Source organism: Anomaloglossus baeobatrachus, chromosome 10 (assembly GCF_048569485.1).
Source record: "Anomaloglossus baeobatrachus isolate aAnoBae1 chromosome 10, aAnoBae1.hap1, whole genome shotgun sequence".
Lineage (NCBI taxonomy): Eukaryota > Metazoa > Chordata > Amphibia > Anura > Aromobatidae > Anomaloglossus > Anomaloglossus baeobatrachus.
The window spans coordinates 210,274,672-210,292,516 of NC_134362.1; the positions used below are offsets into that span (position 1 = coordinate 210,274,672).

Genomic DNA, 17,845 nt, shown 5'->3' on the forward strand with positions numbered 1-17,845 from the left:
ACGTACTATATATATGTAATATAGGGGTGGAAAGAGCAGTATGCCGCAGCTGCACGGGGCCAAAGAGGTCAGGCGGCCTCTATCCTCTCCTGATCTGTGCACTATGAGGAGATATTGGCCGCCTCTTCTGTATCCGCACGGTGCAGATATTCTCAGATCTATCTCTCTGCACTCGGTCACTTACCATACTGTCATGTGTTACAGCCAGAGCTGCACTCCCTATTCTGCAGCATTAGCGCACCCTGCTTGTTCACTGTCTGCACAGAGGCTGCTGTGATGACTTTTTTAATTCTGGGAACTATTTACAACATAAACTGTAACTGTATCCCTCAGCAAGTTACTGTTTCCAATAACCACTATCAGAATAGAGAGTGCTGCTCTGGAGTTAGGCGAAACAGCTGTCGTCCTCTACCTGGGAGCCAGCTCACAGCTAGTCTCCTGCTTTTTACCCTGCACCGTCTAATAAACTAAAGATTCCTGCACAGCGGTACGGAGTGCGGTCCCTCATTTCCTTCACTCATCCATCGGTACTTGGACTTTTCTTCTGGACGAGCACCCCCGCTCAGGGTACGGTAATTCCTAGCCCTCGACGAGCACACATGCGTTATCGCTGAGTGACATACAGTGGTGCAGCACCCTTCCTATCTTGCTGGATTACTGTTTCCAATAACCACTATCAGAATAGAGTGCTGCTCTGGAGTACAATATATTACTTACCCTTCAGAGCTGCACTTGCTATTCTGCTGGTGCACTCACTGTGTATATACAGGATGTAACTCAGGATAATTCACAGATAAGTAATGTATGTGCACAGTGACCTTATCAGCAGAATAGTGAGTGCAGCTCTGGAGTATAATACAGGAGGTAATACAGGATCAGTAATGTAATGTATGTACACAGTGACTGCACCAGCAGAATAGTGAGTGCAGCTCTGGAGTATAATACAGGAGGTAACTCAGGATCAGTAATGTATGTACAAAGTGACTGCACCAGCAGAATAGTGAGTGCTGCTCTGGAGTATAATATAGGAGGTAACTCAGGATCAGTAATGTAATGTATGTACACAGTGACTGCACCAGCAGAATAGTGAGTGCAGCTCTGGAGTATAATACAGGAGGTAACTCAGGATCAGTAATGTATGTACACAGTGACTGCACCAGCAGAATAGTGAGTGCAGCTCTGGAGTATAATACAGAAGGTAATACAGGATCAGTAATGTAATGTATGTACACAGTGACTGCACCAGCAGAATAGTGAGTGCAGCTCTGGAGTATAATACAGGAGGTAACTCAGGATCAGTAATGTAATGTATGTACACAGTGACTGCACCAGCAGAATAGTGAGTGCAGCTGAGGATCAGTAATGTAATGTATGTACACAATGACTGCACCAGCAGAATAGTGAGTGCAGCTCTGGAGTATAATACAGGAGGTAACTCAGGATCAGTAATGTAATGTATGTACACAGTGACTGCACCAGCAGAATAGTGAGTGCAGCTCTGGGGTATAATACAGGAGGTAACTCAGGATCAGTAATGTAATGTATGTACACAGTGACTGCACCAGCAGAATAGTGAGTGCAGATCTGGAGTATAATACAGGAGGTAACTCAGGATCAGTAATGTAATGTATGTGCACAGTGACTGCACCAGCAGAATAGTGAGTGCAGCTCTGGGGTATAATACAGGAGGTAACTCAGGATCAGTAATGTAATGTATGTACACAGTGACTGCACCAGCAGAATAGTGAGTGCAGCTCTGAGGTATAATACAGGAGGTAACTCAGGATCAGTAATGTAATGTATGTACACAGTGACTGCACCAGCAGAATAGTGAGTGCAGATCTGGAGTATAATACAGGAGGTAACTCAGGATCAGTAATGTATGTACACAGTGACTGCACCAGCAGAATAGTGAGTGCAGCTCTGGAGTATAATACAGGAGGTAATACAGGATCAGTAATGTAATGTATGTACACTGTGACTGCACCAGCAGAATAGTGAGTGCAGCTCTGAAGTGTAATACAGGAGGTAACTCAGGATCAGTAATGTATGTACACAGTGACTGCACCAGCAGAATAGTGAGTGCAGCTCTGGAGTATAATACAGGAGGTAACTCAGGATCAGTAATGTAATGTATGTACACAGTGACTGCACCAGCAGAATAGTGAGTGCAGCTCTGGAGTATATCAGGATTATTCAGGGTTTTCAGCATTGTGGACCTTTGTTTTGTGACTTCACACGTCTTCTCTTCTCTACAGCAACCTGACAACTCCTCTCGGGTGAACAGTATCAGCAGAGAGCGGCTGCTTGCAGAATCCCAGCTGTCCTCGGAGAAGACTGGTGCCTCCGCTGTACCCGCTCACCTGCTGGGGAGCGCATATGCCTTTGCCATCCCGCCAAGTTCTGTGGTGCAGGACTCCCGCTTCCAGCCCCTGAAGTGCGTTAGTGACGGCGCCTGGAGCAGGCTTTGTGGTTGTGCCGTTATCTGGTGACTCTTGTAATGATTTGGTTTTTCTCCAGTTTGCAGCGGCCGGTCCATCATGTGGTCCCCCCGAGTACAGTTACTGAGGAGTATTTACGAAGCTTCCGCCCGTACCCCACGGCTGAGGACCTCCGCATGCCCTCGCTGCCGCACATCGGCCTGGACCCCACCGCGGCGGCAGCGTACTATCACAACAGCTACCTGGCGCACCACACCTTCACCCACCCGGCGTTCAGGTGGGCTTCGCTTCCAGGGATTGCAGGCGCCTTCCATGAGCGGTGCTGACCTCCTTGTTGTGTCCTTGCAGGATGGACGATTCCTACTGTTTATCTGCACTGAGGTCCCCGTTCTACCCCCTCCACAGTCCGGGGTCACTGCCGCCTCTGCACCCGTCAGCCATGCACCTGCACTTGTCCGGCGTCCGATACCCGGCAGATCTCGCTCATTCCTCGCTGTCCGCTCTGCAATCCGAGCGCCTCACGGCCGAGAGGTAACCGGGACCCGCGGGTGCTATACATCACGCTGGTGACCCCTATGTAATTTGATGTCTGGTGCTTGTTTCGCTCCCTGTATGATGAATGTGACGCGGAAGGCTTCCCCGGGTCCAGGTCTTATTTTTTAGGGGCTTTTTGGTAATTAACCTCTTCATGACCAGCTGATTTTTCGCTTTCCGTTTTTTGGGGGGGTTTTTTGCCATTCTTCCGAGAGACTTAATTTTTTTTATTTTTCAGACAATCTGGTCATGTGAGGGCTCATTTTTTGCGGGACAAGCTGTACTTTTAAATGAAAGCATAAGCTTTACCATCTAGTGTACTAGAAAACGGCAAAACAAATTCCAAATGCGAAAAGTGTGATAGCAGTATTGTTTGAGATATTTTATTCACGGTGTTCACTATATGGTAAAACTGAGGTATCTATGTGATGCCTCAGGACAGTGCGAGTTCGTAGACACCAAACATGAATAGGTTTACTTTTACATAAGGGGTTAAAAAAAAATCAGAAGTTTGTCCGAAAAAAGTGGTGCACGTTTTACGCCATATTCCGTGACCCGTAGCGTTCTCATTTTTCGGGATCTATGGCTTATTTAATGCGTCTCGAGCTGACGTTTCTAACGGTACCATTTTTGCGCAGATGCTGCATTTTGATCGCCTCTTATTGCATTTTGCGCGAAATTTGTCGCGACCAAAAAAACGTAATTTTAGCGTATTTAATTTTTTTTGCCGCTACACCGTTTACCAATCAGATTAATTGATTTTATATTTTGATACATCGGGCATTTCTGAACACGGCAATACCAAATGTGTGTATTTTTTTTTTTTTTCAACCCTTTCAGTTTCCATGGGGCGAAAGGGGGGTGATTTGAACTTTTTAGGTTTTTTTTTTTTTTTTATTATTTTACTAGTTTCCCTAGGGGGCTATAGCGATCAGCAATCTGATCGCTCTGCCATATCTGCTGATCACAGCTATACAGCTGTAAACAGCAGATATGCTCATTTTCTGCCACACTCAGCTCCGGGCCGGGTGAAACCGAAAGTAATTCATGTGAGCTACAGGAGTCATCACATGAACCTGTGCTACCATGACAATCACCGGAAGTCACGTAATCGTGTCACGTGACTTCCGGTATCAGCCGATAAGTATATGTTTACCACCAATGCCGTTATAATGGCGCTGTCACATATTGACAGCGCCACTTAAGGGGTTAAACGGCACGAGCAGATAACGATTCCGCTCGTGCCTGGCAGGCACACATCTCAGCTGTAAAAATCAGCTGAGATGTGCGCCAGTCACTGCCGGCACCTGATCGCGGACAGTAACATTATGACCGCTAGGATGTAATATTACTGTCCGCGGTCGTTAAAAGGTTAATCTGTAGGATCGCACATGCTGATCGCTGACACTAAACGTTCATCTGCGCCGTTGTCTTCGGATATTACCGCCTGTACATGGGAATGATCCCTCTGATCACTGGGTTTTTGCATCTACAGACTCCAAATGGACGAAGAGTTGAGACAGCGTGAAAGGGAAAGAGAGCGGGAGGAGCGAGAAAAAGCGCGAGAAGCCGACCGCGAGCGGGAGAAGGAACGGGAGCGAGAGAGGGAGCGGGAAAAGAAAGAGTTGGAACGAGAGAAGGAGAGAGAACGGGAGCGAGAACTCGAGCGCCAAAGAGAGCGCACCCGAGAGAAGGAGGCCAGCCTCCTCAAGAGCCTAGAGAGCCAATATATGGCAGAATCGGAGGTGCACCCCCTCCGAATACACCAAGAAGAACGGGTAAAGCCAACGGAACCGCCGGCACCAGCCCGACCCGGTGAGTGTTATCCTGGTGTGATGTAGCAGGCGCGACCGTCCGCCCCCTTTATGGCTGACCTTGTCAGTGTGTCTGTCCTTACAGAGAAGCTGAAAGAAGCATCTGTACAGACCCCAAAGCCAGTCCAGCACCAAATGCATCAGCCCCCCACCACGCACCATTCTGTGCCCAGCCTGATCTCCAGCCACGCGGTATTCCCTCCGACAAGCAGCGCTGCAGCAGCTACTCTCTTGGCTCAGAGGACGCAGGAAGAGGAGAAATGGTTAGCGCGGCAAAGGCGTCTCCGGCAGGAGAAGGAGGACCGGCAATACCAGGTGTCGGAGTTTCGGCAGCAAGTGTTGGAGCAGCAGCTGGACGCTACTGGGCGTCCCATTGTACAACCGGAGGCCGAGGCGAGGCCAGAGAACCTCAGGTGGGTCATCGGTGACCCCGTGTTCTGCACGGCGGCGGGACTTGTGTCATTGTGTACTATTGTATTTCTCTTCTTTCTTTAGAATGCTGCCCACTCGTCACGAGGGGACCATTCGGGAGCCATTGCAGCATTTTGGAGGTCCACCACCCCTCATCTCACCCAAACCCCAGCAGCACTCGGTCCCCACCTCACTTTGGAACCCCGTGTCGCTCATGGACACTCCGTCAGAGTCCCGGCGAAGCCACGAGCCGGCCTCTATCCTCAACCACACTTCCACTATTTATGAACATAGCCGCCCGACGTTACCCACGATCAAGGTGGAGCGTCCGTACAGCTTCGAGAAGCCGGAGGAGGACGACCTTCCCCGGAGGAAAGAACACTTGGAGAAGTACCAGCCCATCCGGGAGTCCTCTCTGGAGCACTCTGGCTACTCTCATGCCCCTTTTCTAGCTGAACTTGAAAAATCGACCCAGTCCTTCCTAAACCAGCAGAGAAGTTCCCTCCAGCAGGCCGGCCAGACGGCCGAGACCACGCTGCTGCACAAGCCGTGCCTGTCACACCGGACCCCCCCTACAAGAACGCGAGACCCCATGCTCATATACGACGAGTTTCTGCAGCAGCATCGAAGGCTGGTCAGTAAGCTGGACCTAGAGGAGCGGAGGCGGAAAGAAGCCCGAGAGAAAGGTAAGATGCCATCCGCAGTCAGTGTGCGGAGTACAGGCTGCTGCAACAACGATAAGTGAGTCCCATGTCTAGACGATGGAGCAAAGATCGCAGCAGGTCAATATCCTGAATGCAGCGGTTCTCTGACACAATCCATTTATTTCCAGATTATTATGCAAAATCCATCAGCAACTAGAGAAATAAATGAGCCGCTGCAAATGTGCTGGGATTCAGTGCAAAAGCAGATAAACAGGAGTGTGCCGTATGATTTCATTTGTGTTACTGCTTTATTTGCTATAGTTACATGGGAGGACACACACGCTCAGTCACCTCCTCCTAATGAGCCGAGTGCTGGAGGACACACACGCTCAGTCACCTCCTCCTAATGAGCCGAGTGCTGGAGGACACACACGCTCAGTCACCTCCTCCTAATGAGCCGAGTGCTGGAGGACACACACGCTCAGTCCCCTCCACCTAATGAGCCGAGTGCTGGAGGACACTCACGCTCAGTCACCTCCTCCTAATGAGCCGAGTGCTGGAGGACACACACGCTCACACACCTCCTCCTAATGAGCCGAGTGCTGGAGGACACACACGCTCACACACCTCCAGCACTCGGCTCACTAGGTGGAGGACACACGCTCAGTCACCTCCACATTGAGCATGTGTGTCCGCCAGCACTCTGCTCTGTCACCTTCACCTCTTGAGCCGAGTGCTGGAGGACACACACGCTCAGTCACCTCCAGCACTCGGCTCACTAGGTGGAGGACACACTCAGTCACCTCCACATAGCATGTGGGCCCTCCAGCACTCTGCTCTCAGTCACCTCTCCCTAATGAGCCGAGTGCTGGAGGACACACACGCTAAGTCACCTTCAGCTAGTGAAGTGAGTGTGATTAGCATTTGCAACCACCATCACTCTGCTCATTAGGTGGAGGTGACTGAGTGTGTGTGTCCTCCAGCACTGGGCTCATTAGGTGGAGGTGACTGAGCATGTGTGTCCTCCAGCTGGGCTCATTAGGTGGAGGTGACTGAGCATGTTTGTCCTCCAGCACTCTGCTCATTAGGTGGAGGGGACTGAGCGTGTGTGTCCTCCAGCACTCTGCTCATTAGGTGGAGGGGACTGAGCGTGTGTGTCCTCCAGCACTCTGCTCATTAGGTGGAGGGGACTGAGCGTGTGTGTCCTCCAGCACTCTGCTCATTAGGTGGAGGGGACTGAGCGTGTGTGTCCTCCAGCACTCTGCTCATTAGGTGGAGGGGACTGAGCGTGTGTGTACTCCAGCACTCGGCTCGTTAGGTGGAGGTGACTGAGCGTGTGTGTCCTCCAGCACTCGGCTCATTAGGTGGAGGGGACTGAGCGTGTGTGTCCTCCAGCACTCGGCTCATTAGGTGGAGGGGACTGAGCGTGTGTGTCCTCCAGCACTCGGCTCATTAGGTGGAGGTGACTGAGCGTGTGTGTCCTCCAGCACTCGGCTCATTAGGTGGAGGGGACTGAGCGTGTGTGTCCTCCAGCACTCTGCTCATTAGGTGGAGGGGACTGAGCGTGTGTGTCCTCCAGCACTCTGCTCATTAGGTGGAGGTGACTGAGCGTGTGTGTCCTCCAGCACTCGGCTCATTAGGTGGAGGGGACTGAGCGTGTGTGTCCTCCAGCACTCGGCTCATTAGGTGGAGGGGACTGAGCGTGTGTGTCCTCCAGCACTCGGCTCATTAGGTGGAGGTGACTGAGCGTGTGTGTCCTCCAGCACTCGGCTCATTAGGTGGAGGGGACTGAGCGTGTGTGTCCTCCAGCACTCTGCTCATTAGGTGGAGGGGACTGAGCGTGTGTGTCCTCCAGCACTCTGCTCATTAGGTGGAGGGGACTGAGCGTGTGTGTCCTCCAGCACTCTGCTCATTAGGTGGAGGTGACTGGCTCTTCACATCCAGGTCTCGGGGTAGTGACGCTTTAGCAGTATCTTCCGGCCGTGCAATGCAGACCTTTCCCTGTGCTTAGACCTCCTGCATTGAGGTCCTGCATGTGGTGACCGGCTCGTTCCTTTTGTCAGGTTATTATTACGATATTGATGATTCGTATGATGAGAGTGATGAGGAGGAAGTGCGGGCACATCTCCGGAGGGTCTCCGAGCAGCCGCCACTCAAGCTGGATACGTCGTCTGAGGTGAGCGGGGGATACGGGTGCAGCCATGTGCCATTTTTCAGAGGTTGATGAATCAATAACACTTTGCATTATTTTCCCATGTATCTGTCTCCAGAAGCTGGAGTTTCTTCAGATCTTTGGACTCGCCACCCAACAAGAAAAGGAACGGATCCTGCAACAGAAGAGACGGAAGAGGAGGCGAATGTTGAGGGAGAGGAGCCCATCGCCTCCGATCCAAAGCAAAAGACAGACGCCGTCGCCGCACTCCCCGCTGTCTACCAGGTTCAGTCCGGATGAGCTGAACAACAGCCCCAACCTGGAAGAGAAGAAAAAGTTCCTGACCTTCTTTGATCTGTCGCATGTGAGCGTGGAGCAGAGGAGAGGTGAGTGCAGCTGGAGAGCGGATGGAGTGCAGCTGGAGAGCGGATGGGGAGCCGCTGGAGTGCAGCTGGGGAGCGGCCTGGCCTCGCTGGCTCCAGTGGCCCCAGTACCAGCGGTTAGACTGGCTTTTGTATTGTGCTTTGCTGGGGGTCTCGTAATCTCCTGGGCTTCTGCTGACCGGAGTCTGAGACTTCATGTCACAGGCGAAATGTTGTCATCTGCCCCCGACTAAATCTGTCTTGTCTTGAATTTGGCAGACAAGGAGAAGCTGGTTGAAATACTGGAAGCCATTAAACAGAAGAATGCGGCCCCGGAGGCGGCGAGGAATCCCCCGCTGGCTTCATGTCGGGGCAGCTCTCCTCCACCCACAGGTAAGACGTCCGGAAAGGTCCTGTCAGGCTGTGGCACCCAGCGTGGACCACTGTCATGCTTCTACATTTTCTGTTTTTGCAGCTGCTGCTGTATCCTGTATGTTGTTTTGCAGCCACTGCTGTATCCTGTATGTTGTTGTTTTGCAGCCGCTGCTGTATCCTGTATCCAGTTGTTTTACAGCCGCTGCTGTATCCTGTATGTAGTTGTTTTGCAGCCGCTGCTGTATCCTGTATGTAGTTGTTTTGCAGCCGCTGCTGTATCCAGTTTGCAGTTGTTTTGCAGCCGCTGCTGTATCCAGTTGTTTTGCAGCCGCTGCTGTATCCAGTTGTTTTGCAGCCGCTGCTGTATCCAGTTGTTTTGCAGCCGCTGCTGTATCCTGTATCCAGTATGCAGTTGTTTTGCAGCCGCTGCTGTATCCTGTATGTAGTTGTTTTGCAGCCGCTGCTGTATCCTGTATCCAGTTGTTTTGCAGCCGCTGCTGTATCCTGTATGCAGTTGTTTTGCAGCCGCTGCTGTATCCAGTTTGCAGTTGTTTTGCAGCCGCTGCTGTATCCAGTTTGTAGTTGTTTTGCAACCGCTGCTGTATCCAGTTTGCAGTTGTTTTGCAACCGCTGCTGTATCCAGTTTGCAGTTGTTTTGCAGCCGCTGCTGTTTCCAGTTTGCAGTTGTTTTGCAGCCGCTGCTGTATCCAGTTTGCAGTTGTTTTGCAGCCGCTGCTGTATCCAGTTTGAATACAGCAGCGGCTGCAAAACAACTGCAAACTGGATACAGCAGCGGCTGCAAAACTACTACATACAGGATACAGCAGCAGCTGCAAAACAACTATATACAGGATACAGCAGCGGCTGCAAAACAACTGTAAACTGAATACAGCAGCGGCTGCAAAACAACTGCAGTTTGCAGTTGTTTTGCAGCCGCTGCTGTATCCAGTTTGTAGTTGTTTTGCAGCTGCTGCTGTATCCAGTTTGCAGTTGTGTTTGCAGCCGCTGCTGTATCCAGTTTGCAGTTGTTTTGCAGCCGCTGCTGTATCCAGTTTGCAGTTGGTTTTGCAGCTGCTGCTGTATCCAGTTTGCAGTTGTGTTTGCAGCTGCTGCTGTATCCAGTTTGCAGTTGTGTTTGCAGCCGCTGCTGTATCCAATTTGCAGTTGTTTTGCAGCCGCTGCTGTATCCAGTTTGCAGTTGTTTTGCAGCCGCTGCTGTATCCTGTATGAAGTTGTTTTGCAGCCGCTGCTGTATCCAGTTTGCAGTTGGTTTTGCAGCCGCTGCTGTATCCAATTTGCAGTTGTTTTGCAGCCGCTGCTGTATCCAGTTTGCAGTTGTTTTGCAGCCGCTGCTGTATCCAGTTTGCAGTTGTTTTGCAGCCGCTGCTGTATCCTGTATCCAGTTGTTTTGCAGCCGCTGCTGTATCCAGTTTTATACATTTTGGAGTATGGCTGCCGCCATTTTCATTATGCACCCTTCCATCTGTGCATAGTTAGTATTTAAGGGGTTGTCCCAACTTGTTAAGTTATCACCTCTCCATAAGAAAGGCTGAATTGATGGGGGGACATGGTCATGGGATTGGTTGGACTCCAGCGATCACCCTGTTCTGCGTTTGGTTGTAACTTCCTGAGTTTAAGGGGTTTCTGCCTCGAGAGTTCAGATCTGTGGCCTGAGCGGAGTGCTGCCATATGCCGCTCTGTGCCGCTCTATGCAAGTTGCTCCTTGCCTTGGGAAGTGTAAAGTACAAAAATCCCTCCTCCATTTTTCAAGAATGCAAAAAGTTGTAAATTGCCACGTTGCTTCATTTTTGTAGGCAGTTTTCAATTTTACAGACACCCCCTTTAATTAGCGGCGTATAGCATGACTTTTGCAGGAGCGGTCAGTCCATTAGGTGATGTGCAGACAGACTATTACTGACTTGTGCTTTGCCCTTTATTTTCAGCTGCACCCCCTGAGAACCAGGCCACGGTCCAGCCATTGCCACAGCCGGAGGTCTCTGCTCCCGTCCCCTCCACCTCGTCCGCCGTCCCCGTCCCCGCACCAGAAGCCGTGAAGCCTCCGGAACTTCTACGTCAAGAGCCACCAAAACTGGAAAGGGTGACCCCCCTGCCGGGTCCGGCCCACGCCACCTCCACCAATGTTGTAAGCACAGACAAAATCCGTCAGAACGAGGCGGTGGCGGCTCCACCGAAGAGGAGCCCGAGCATCCTAAATTTTGTCCGAGGGCATCCAGCCAAAGAGAATCCTGCGCAGCCGTCTCAGAGCGTGAACGGCAGGAGCAAGTCCTGGGAGCCGTTCATAGCCGAGGAGTTCGCGCATCAGTTCCACGAATCTGTGTTACAGTCCACGCAGAAGGCTCTACAGAAGCACAAAGGTAAGCGATGGCGGCCATACTGCCCCCTCCTGGACTGATGGGGACACTGCACCTGCCGCAGACGTGGCTTCCTGGTGGAGCAGATTTAGATGTTTTATGCCTCGCAGGGTCCAGACGTTTCCCGATAACTGTCTCTTGTCCCCCGTCCCCAGGAGCGTCTGTCATGAACTGCGCCGAGCAGAACCACAAACCCGATGCCTCCGTCCATTATAACATTCCGGAGTTGCAGCAGTCCAGCCGGCCCCCGGCTCCATACCAAAACGGCCAGCCGGGGGCGGTGCGAGGGACCCCACAATCTGCCGCAACCTCAGGGGAAGAGACATCTGATGAGGAAGAGGAGGAGGAGGAGGAGGAAGATGAAGTGGATGATCCACCACGACCCAAATGGCAGGGAATCGAGGCAATATTAGAAGCATACCAAGAACATCTAGAAGGTGCGGAGGGGAGACATGGCTGTCATCAAATTTAATGGTAGAGATGAGAAAATCGGGGATTACATTGTCATCCAGGCACTGCAATGGCAAAAATACCGGCTCGCTGGCCAGTAAATTACCATGGCAACCGTCACAGCGGGCCTAATAATTAGAATATGTCTCCAGGGGCCCTCGTTATGTGTCCGGTCAGCATTACTGCAGCAGGCCCAGTGGGGCGCCTCTGTACAAGCCTCCTGGAGGTCTCCGCCAAGACCCCTAACGATGCCAAGCTTCCACCTCTCATCACTGTGTGCGGGGGGCGGTCTCATGTAATGATTCAAGTCTCTGGGTCTCACATATTGTCATTACTTTGCAGAACAAAACCTTGAACGCCAAGTTTTGGAGACGCAGTGCAAGCGCCTAGAAGCTCAGCACTATAACCTGAGCCTGACGGCCGAGCAGATATCGCACCGCATGGCGGTAAGTAACAGACCGCCATCTGCTGCACAACCGCGGCTGCTGTGTCTGCAGGAGAGAGCAAAATACACGTAATGGAGGGAGGTGGAAGCAGGAGGAAGAGCATTCCCCTAGTGGGGTCTTCCGGCTACAATCACCTTCATATAGGAAGATGAACAGGACCGGGGTGTCAGCAGCCCCGCTCCCCTCCCCGTGCAGACGGCAGCGCCGCTCCCCTCCCCGTGCAGACGGCAGCGCCGCTCCCCTCCCCGTGCAGACGGCAGCGCCGCTCCCCTCCCCGTGCAGACGGCAGCCCCGCTCCCCTCCCCGTGCAGACGGCAGCCCCGCTCCCCTCCCCGTGCAGACGACAGCCCCGCTCCCCTCCCCGTGCAGACGGCAGCCCCGCTCCCCTCCCCGTGCAGACGGCAGCCCCGCTCCCCACCCCGTGTAGACGGAAGCAGAGTGGACACATGCCTTAGTTTTCTACAACCAGACATAATGCCTCCAAACTGTTTTTTTTTTTTTTTTTCTCTTCGATGTGGGTTGTCTCTGCTCGCTACACCTCTTTGTTTTCTCCTCTCTTTCTTAACGGGTTGACGCCGCTCTCTGCAACTGTTGTTTTTTTTTCCTCTCTCTGTATGTATGGGTTGTATCCCCTCTCTGCCTTGGTCTGGGTTGTCGCTGCTCTCTGCACCTCTTTGTTTTCTTCCCTCTCTGCCTTGGTCTGGGTTGTTGCTGCTCTCTGCACCTCTTTGTTTTCTCCCCTTTCTGCACCTCTTTGTTTTCTCCCCTTTCTGCCTTGGTCTGGGTTGTCGCTGCTCTCTGCCTTGGTCTGGGTTGTCTCTGCTCTCTGCCTTGGTCTGAGTGGTCTCCGCTCTCTGCACCTCTTTGTTTTCTCCGCCCTCTGCCTTGGTCTGGGTTGTCTCTGCTCTCTGCCTTGGTCTGGGTTGTCTTTGTTTTCTCCCCTCTCTGCCTTGGTCTGGATTGTCTTTGTTTTTTCCCCTCTCTGCCTTGGTCTGGGTTGTCTCCGCTCTCTGCACCTATTTTGTTTTCTCCGCCCTCTGCCTTGGTCTGGGTTGTCTTTGTTTTCTCCCCTCTCTGCCTTGGTCTGGGTTGTCTCTGCTCTCTGCCTTGGTCTGGGTTGTCTCTGCTCTCTGCACCTCTTTGTTTTCTCCACCCTCTGCCTTGGTCTGGGTTGTCTTTGCTCTCTGCACCTCTGTTTTCTCTGCCTTGGTCTGGGTTGTCGCTGCTCTCTGCACCTCTTTGTTTTCTCCACCCTCTGCCTTGGTCTGGGTTGTCTTTGCTCTCTGCACCTCTGTTTTCTCTGCTCTCTGCCTTGGTCTGGGTTGTCTCCGCTCCCTGTAACTTTTGCTCTTTTCCTTTCCTCAATACAGGATCTGATGAGCCAGAAGCAGAAAGTGGCCTCCGAGCGGGAGAGGTTACAAGCTGAACTTGAACACTTTAGAAAGTGCCTTGTTTTGCCCCCCTCGCCGTGGTCCAGGGGTTATTTCCGAGGCCACCCCAGGTGACACCCCCTCATCTTCTTGCACTAGCCCTGGACTTACAGTATAGAAATATCTATTTTATTATCTTGATATTTAATATTTTTCACTGGGAGGAACAAAAAGGAGAAAAACTAAAGAAGAAGAAAAAAAAAAGCCACCCACTTTACTTCCTGCACATCACGGGGAGAAAAATAAAAGACAAAAATTATATAAATATATATATATATGAATGTGCCATGCATGACTCAAAGGATCAAGGGAGATCGGCAATGAAAAGCTCCAGCCCTGACTTGCAGCAAAGCTGCGGCTATGTGCGGCTCCGGCGTCGTGTGCCGGCGTCTGCCCGGGGACTGGACCATTGCGGGGGCTTCCTTCCTTCATCGCCATCGTGCTGTCGCTGCCACGTGCGGGTTTTTATTTATCACTTGTTCCTTATTGACGTCTCCCATGCTACATTGTTATTTTTCTGCCAGAATACGGCCATTGTCTTCTTATCATTGATGTTATAAATTTCCGGAGATTCTAGAGGACTTCTATCCACATGAATTGTCCTTGCGGGGCTTTGCAGCTTGCGGCAGGAATGCACTTACGCCTGATGTCTGATGAAAGGTACCTTCATTGCGTTAATTATTAGCTGCGGATGGTTGAGGTATCATTGCGAAGCTGCTACTACCCCTCCCCCATCACACGAGACGGAATAATCAGGTGCTTTCACCCACCCATTACTGTACATAATAAAAAAAATAAGGGTTTTGTATGTTTTTATTACATTAATTATTGTTATAAAGAGAAAAGCCTGCCATTTATCGCTTCGTCTTTTTTTTTTTTTTTTTTTTTTCCAGCCCCATTTGTCCCCGTCACTTTGCAATTTTGTGTTTGTGATCCGCTGCTGGTCAGGAATATATCATGGTTTTTTGTTTTTATTTTGGAGAGAAAATTAAATGTAAAAAAAATGGAGACTGTGCTGCCTGTCAATGAATGGAGTCATTTACTGCGCAGATTGGTACTGGGGAGCGCTGCCAAGATTTGCGGTGTAAGGCCCTGTGCGCACGCTGCGGATTTGCTGCAGAAAATGTGTCTAACATTGCTGCAGTCATTCCCCAGCAAATACTATGGGTTTTAAAAAAAAATGCTGTGCGCACACGGAGGTTTTCTTTACCTGTGGATTTTCCGCTGCGGATTTAATGATCATGTCACTTCGGTTTCTGCCATAGATAACGGTAAAAATCTGCAAAAAAAAGACAAAACTGCATGCAGATTTTGTTGCATTTTTTTTACTGCGGGTGCGGGATTCTTTCAGAGGGTCCGTTTTAGTCTTAAGAAATAGTCACTTTCTAGTGCGCATATAGCCTAAATGCAACCGGTCCGATCTTTCCTTACCCCCAGAAGACCATGCCTGGTTAGGGGCAGCGCTGTTCCTGTAAGAGACTGGCAATGTTTTCCTAATCCAAAAGCTGCCCTCTGCAAAGATCGCACCGTCGCTAGTGTGAATCAGGCTACTTTCACACTTGCGTTCAGCGCCGTCCGTCACTATGGAGAATAGTGCAGTCCGTTAACGCACTGCGCTATTCTCCATAGACTTGTATGGACAACGCACTGTAACGCAAGTGTCAGCGTTGCATCCGCTGGACAACGCAGCGTCGGTATTTTGATGCTGCAGAGAGAACGCAGCATGTAACCTTTTTTTGAGCGGTGGAAACCGCTTTATTTTTCACTGCGCGTGCTTTTTTTTTTTTTTAATCACAGAAGAAGGGAATTTTGTTACTTACCGTAAATTCCTTTTCTTCTAGCTCCTATTGGGAGACCCAGACGATTGGGTGTATAGCACTGCCTCCGGAGGCCACACAAAGCATTACACTAAAAAGTGTAAGACCCCTCCCCTTCTGGCTATACACCCCCAGTGGGATCACTGGCTCACCAGTTTTAGTGCAAAAGCAAGAAGGAGGAAAGCCAATAACTGGTTTAAACAAATTCACTCCGAAGATACGTCGGAGAACTGAAAACCATTCAACATGAACAACATGTGTACCCGAAAAACAACCAAAAATCCCGAAGGACAACAGGGCGGGTGCTGGGTCTCCCAATAAGAGCTAGAAGAAAAGGAATTTACGGTAAGTAACAAAATTCCCTTCTTCTTCGGCGCTCCATTGGGAGACCCAGACGATTGGGACGTCCAAAAGCTGTCCCTGGGTGGGTAAAGAAATACCTCATGTTAGAGCTGCGAAGACAGCCCTCCCCTATAGGGAGGCAACTGCCGCCTGCAGGACTCTTCTACCTAGGCTGGCGTGGCCGAAGCATAGGTATGCACCTGATAATGTTTGGTGAAAGTGTGCAGACTCGACCAGGTAGCTGCCTGGCACACCTGTTGAGCCGAAGCCTGGTGTCGTAATGCCCAGGACGCACCCACGGCTCTGGTAGAATGGGCCTTCAGCCCTGATGGAACCGGAAGCCCAGCAGAACGGTAGGCTTCAAGAATTGGTTCTTTGATCCATCGAGCCAGGGTGGCTTTGGAAGCCTGCGACCCTTTGCGCTTACCAGCGACAAGGACAAAGAGTGCATCCGAGCGGCGCAGGGGCGCCGTGCGGGAAATGTAGATTCTGAGTGCTCTCACCAGATCCAACAAATGTAAATCCTTTTCATACCGATGAACTGCATGCGGATAAAAGGAAGGCAAGGAGATATCCTGATTAAGATGAAAAGAGGATACCACCTTAGGGAGAAACTCCTGAATGGGGCGCAGCACTACCTTGTCCTGGTGGAACACCAGGAAAGGAGCTTTGGATGACAGCGCTGCTAGCTCAGACACTCTCCGAAGAGATGTGATCGCTACCAGAAAGGCCACTTTCTGTGAGAGTCGAGAAAGTGACACATCCCTCAGAGGCTAGAAGGGCGGCTTCTGGAGAGTAACAAGGACCTTGTTTAGATCCCACGGATCTAACGGCCGCCTGTACGGAGGTACGATATGACAAACCCCCTGCAGGAACGTGCGCACCTGAGAAAGTCGTGCTAGACGCTTCTGAAAAAACACGGATAGTGCCGAGACTTGCCCTTTAAGGGAGCCGAGCGACAAGCCCTTTTCCAACCCAGATTGTAGGAAGGAAAGAAAGACAGGTAACGCGAATGGCCAGGGGGACACTCCTTGTGCAGAGCACCAGGATAAGAAAATCTTCCACGTTCTGTGGTAGATCTTAGCAGAAGTGGACTTCCTAGCCGGTCTCATGGTGGCAACGACCCCTTGGGGTAATCCTGAAGACGCTAGGATCCAGGACTCAATGGCCACACAGTCAGGTTCAGGGCCGCAGAATTCCGATGGAAAAACGGCCCTTGGGACAGTAAGTCTGGACGGTCTGGTAGTGCCCACGGTTGGCCGACCGTGAGATGCCACAGATCCGGGTACCACGACCTCCTCGGCCAGTCTGGGGCGACGAGTATGACGCGGCTGCAATCGGATCTGATCTTGCGTAACACTCTGGGCAAGAGTGCCAGAGGTGGAAACACATAAGGGAGCTGGAACTGCGACCAATCTTGCACTAAGGCGTCTGCCGCCAGAGCTCTTTGATTGCGAGACCGCGCTATGAAGGTCGGGACCTTGTTGTTGTGCCGAGACGCCATTAGGTCGACGTCCGGCACCCCCCAGCGGCGGCAGATTTCCTGAAACACGTCCGGGTGAAGGGACCATTCCCCTGCGTCCATACCCTGGCGACTGAGGAAGTCTGCTTCCCAGTTTTCTACGCCCGGGATGTGAACTGCTGATATGGTGGATGCTCTTTCCTCTACCCACATCAGAATCCGCCTGACTTCCTGGAAGGCTTGCCGACTGCGTGTCCCTCCTTGGTGGTTGATGTATGCCACCGCTGTGGAGTTGTCCGACTGAATTCGGATCTGCTTTCCTTCCAGCCACTGCTGGAAGGCTAATAGGGCAAGATACACTGCCCTGATTTCCAGAACATTGATCTGAAGGGTGGACTCCTGCTGAGTCCACGTCCCTTGAGCCCTGTGGTGGAGAAAAACTGCTCCCCACCCTGACAGACTCGCGTCTGTCGTGACCACTGCCCAGGATGGGGGCAGGAATGATCTTCCCTGCGTTAATGAGGTGGGAAGGAGCCACCATAGCAGAGAATCCTTGGCCGTCTGAGAAAGGGAGACTTTCCTGTCTAGGGAAGTTGTCTTCCCGTCCCACTGGCGGAGAATGTCCCATTGAAGTGGACGCAGATGAAACTGCGCGAACGGGACTGCCTCCATTGCTGCCACCATCTTCCCTAGGAAGTGCATGAGGCGCCTTAAGGGGTGCGACTGACCCTGAAGGAGAGACTGCACCCCTGTCCGTAGAGACCGCTGCTTGTCCAGCGGAAGCTTCACTATC

The 17,845-nt window shown here is 51.5% G+C and overlaps 1 protein-coding gene across 5 annotated transcripts in view; it reads left to right on the top strand.

Moving 5' to 3' along the window:
* Positions 1–14,942, top strand: part of GSE1 (Gse1 coiled-coil protein) — a 226,928-nt gene extending 211,986 nt beyond the window's left edge. For all 5 annotated transcript variants that reach the window (XM_075326235.1, XM_075326238.1, XM_075326237.1 and 2 more), the window contains 13 exons: positions 2,259–2,437; positions 2,521–2,718; positions 2,790–2,972; positions 4,471–4,790; positions 4,875–5,202; positions 5,285–5,886; positions 7,908–8,020; positions 8,115–8,382; positions 8,638–8,751; positions 10,677–11,108; positions 11,261–11,542; positions 11,898–12,001; positions 13,372–14,942. In XM_075326235.1, the coding sequence (XP_075182350.1) occupies positions 2,259–2,437; positions 2,521–2,718; positions 2,790–2,972; positions 4,471–4,790; positions 4,875–5,202; positions 5,285–5,886; positions 7,908–8,020; positions 8,115–8,382; positions 8,638–8,751; positions 10,677–11,108; positions 11,261–11,542; positions 11,898–12,001; positions 13,372–13,506 (3,258 nt within the window). In that variant the 3' untranslated portion in view covers positions 13,507–14,942. The remainder of the gene's footprint in view (positions 1–2,258; positions 2,438–2,520; positions 2,719–2,789; positions 2,973–4,470; positions 4,791–4,874; positions 5,203–5,284; positions 5,887–7,907; positions 8,021–8,114; positions 8,383–8,637; positions 8,752–10,676; positions 11,109–11,260; positions 11,543–11,897; positions 12,002–13,371) is intronic.
* Positions 14,943–17,845: the final 2,903 nt, after the last annotated feature.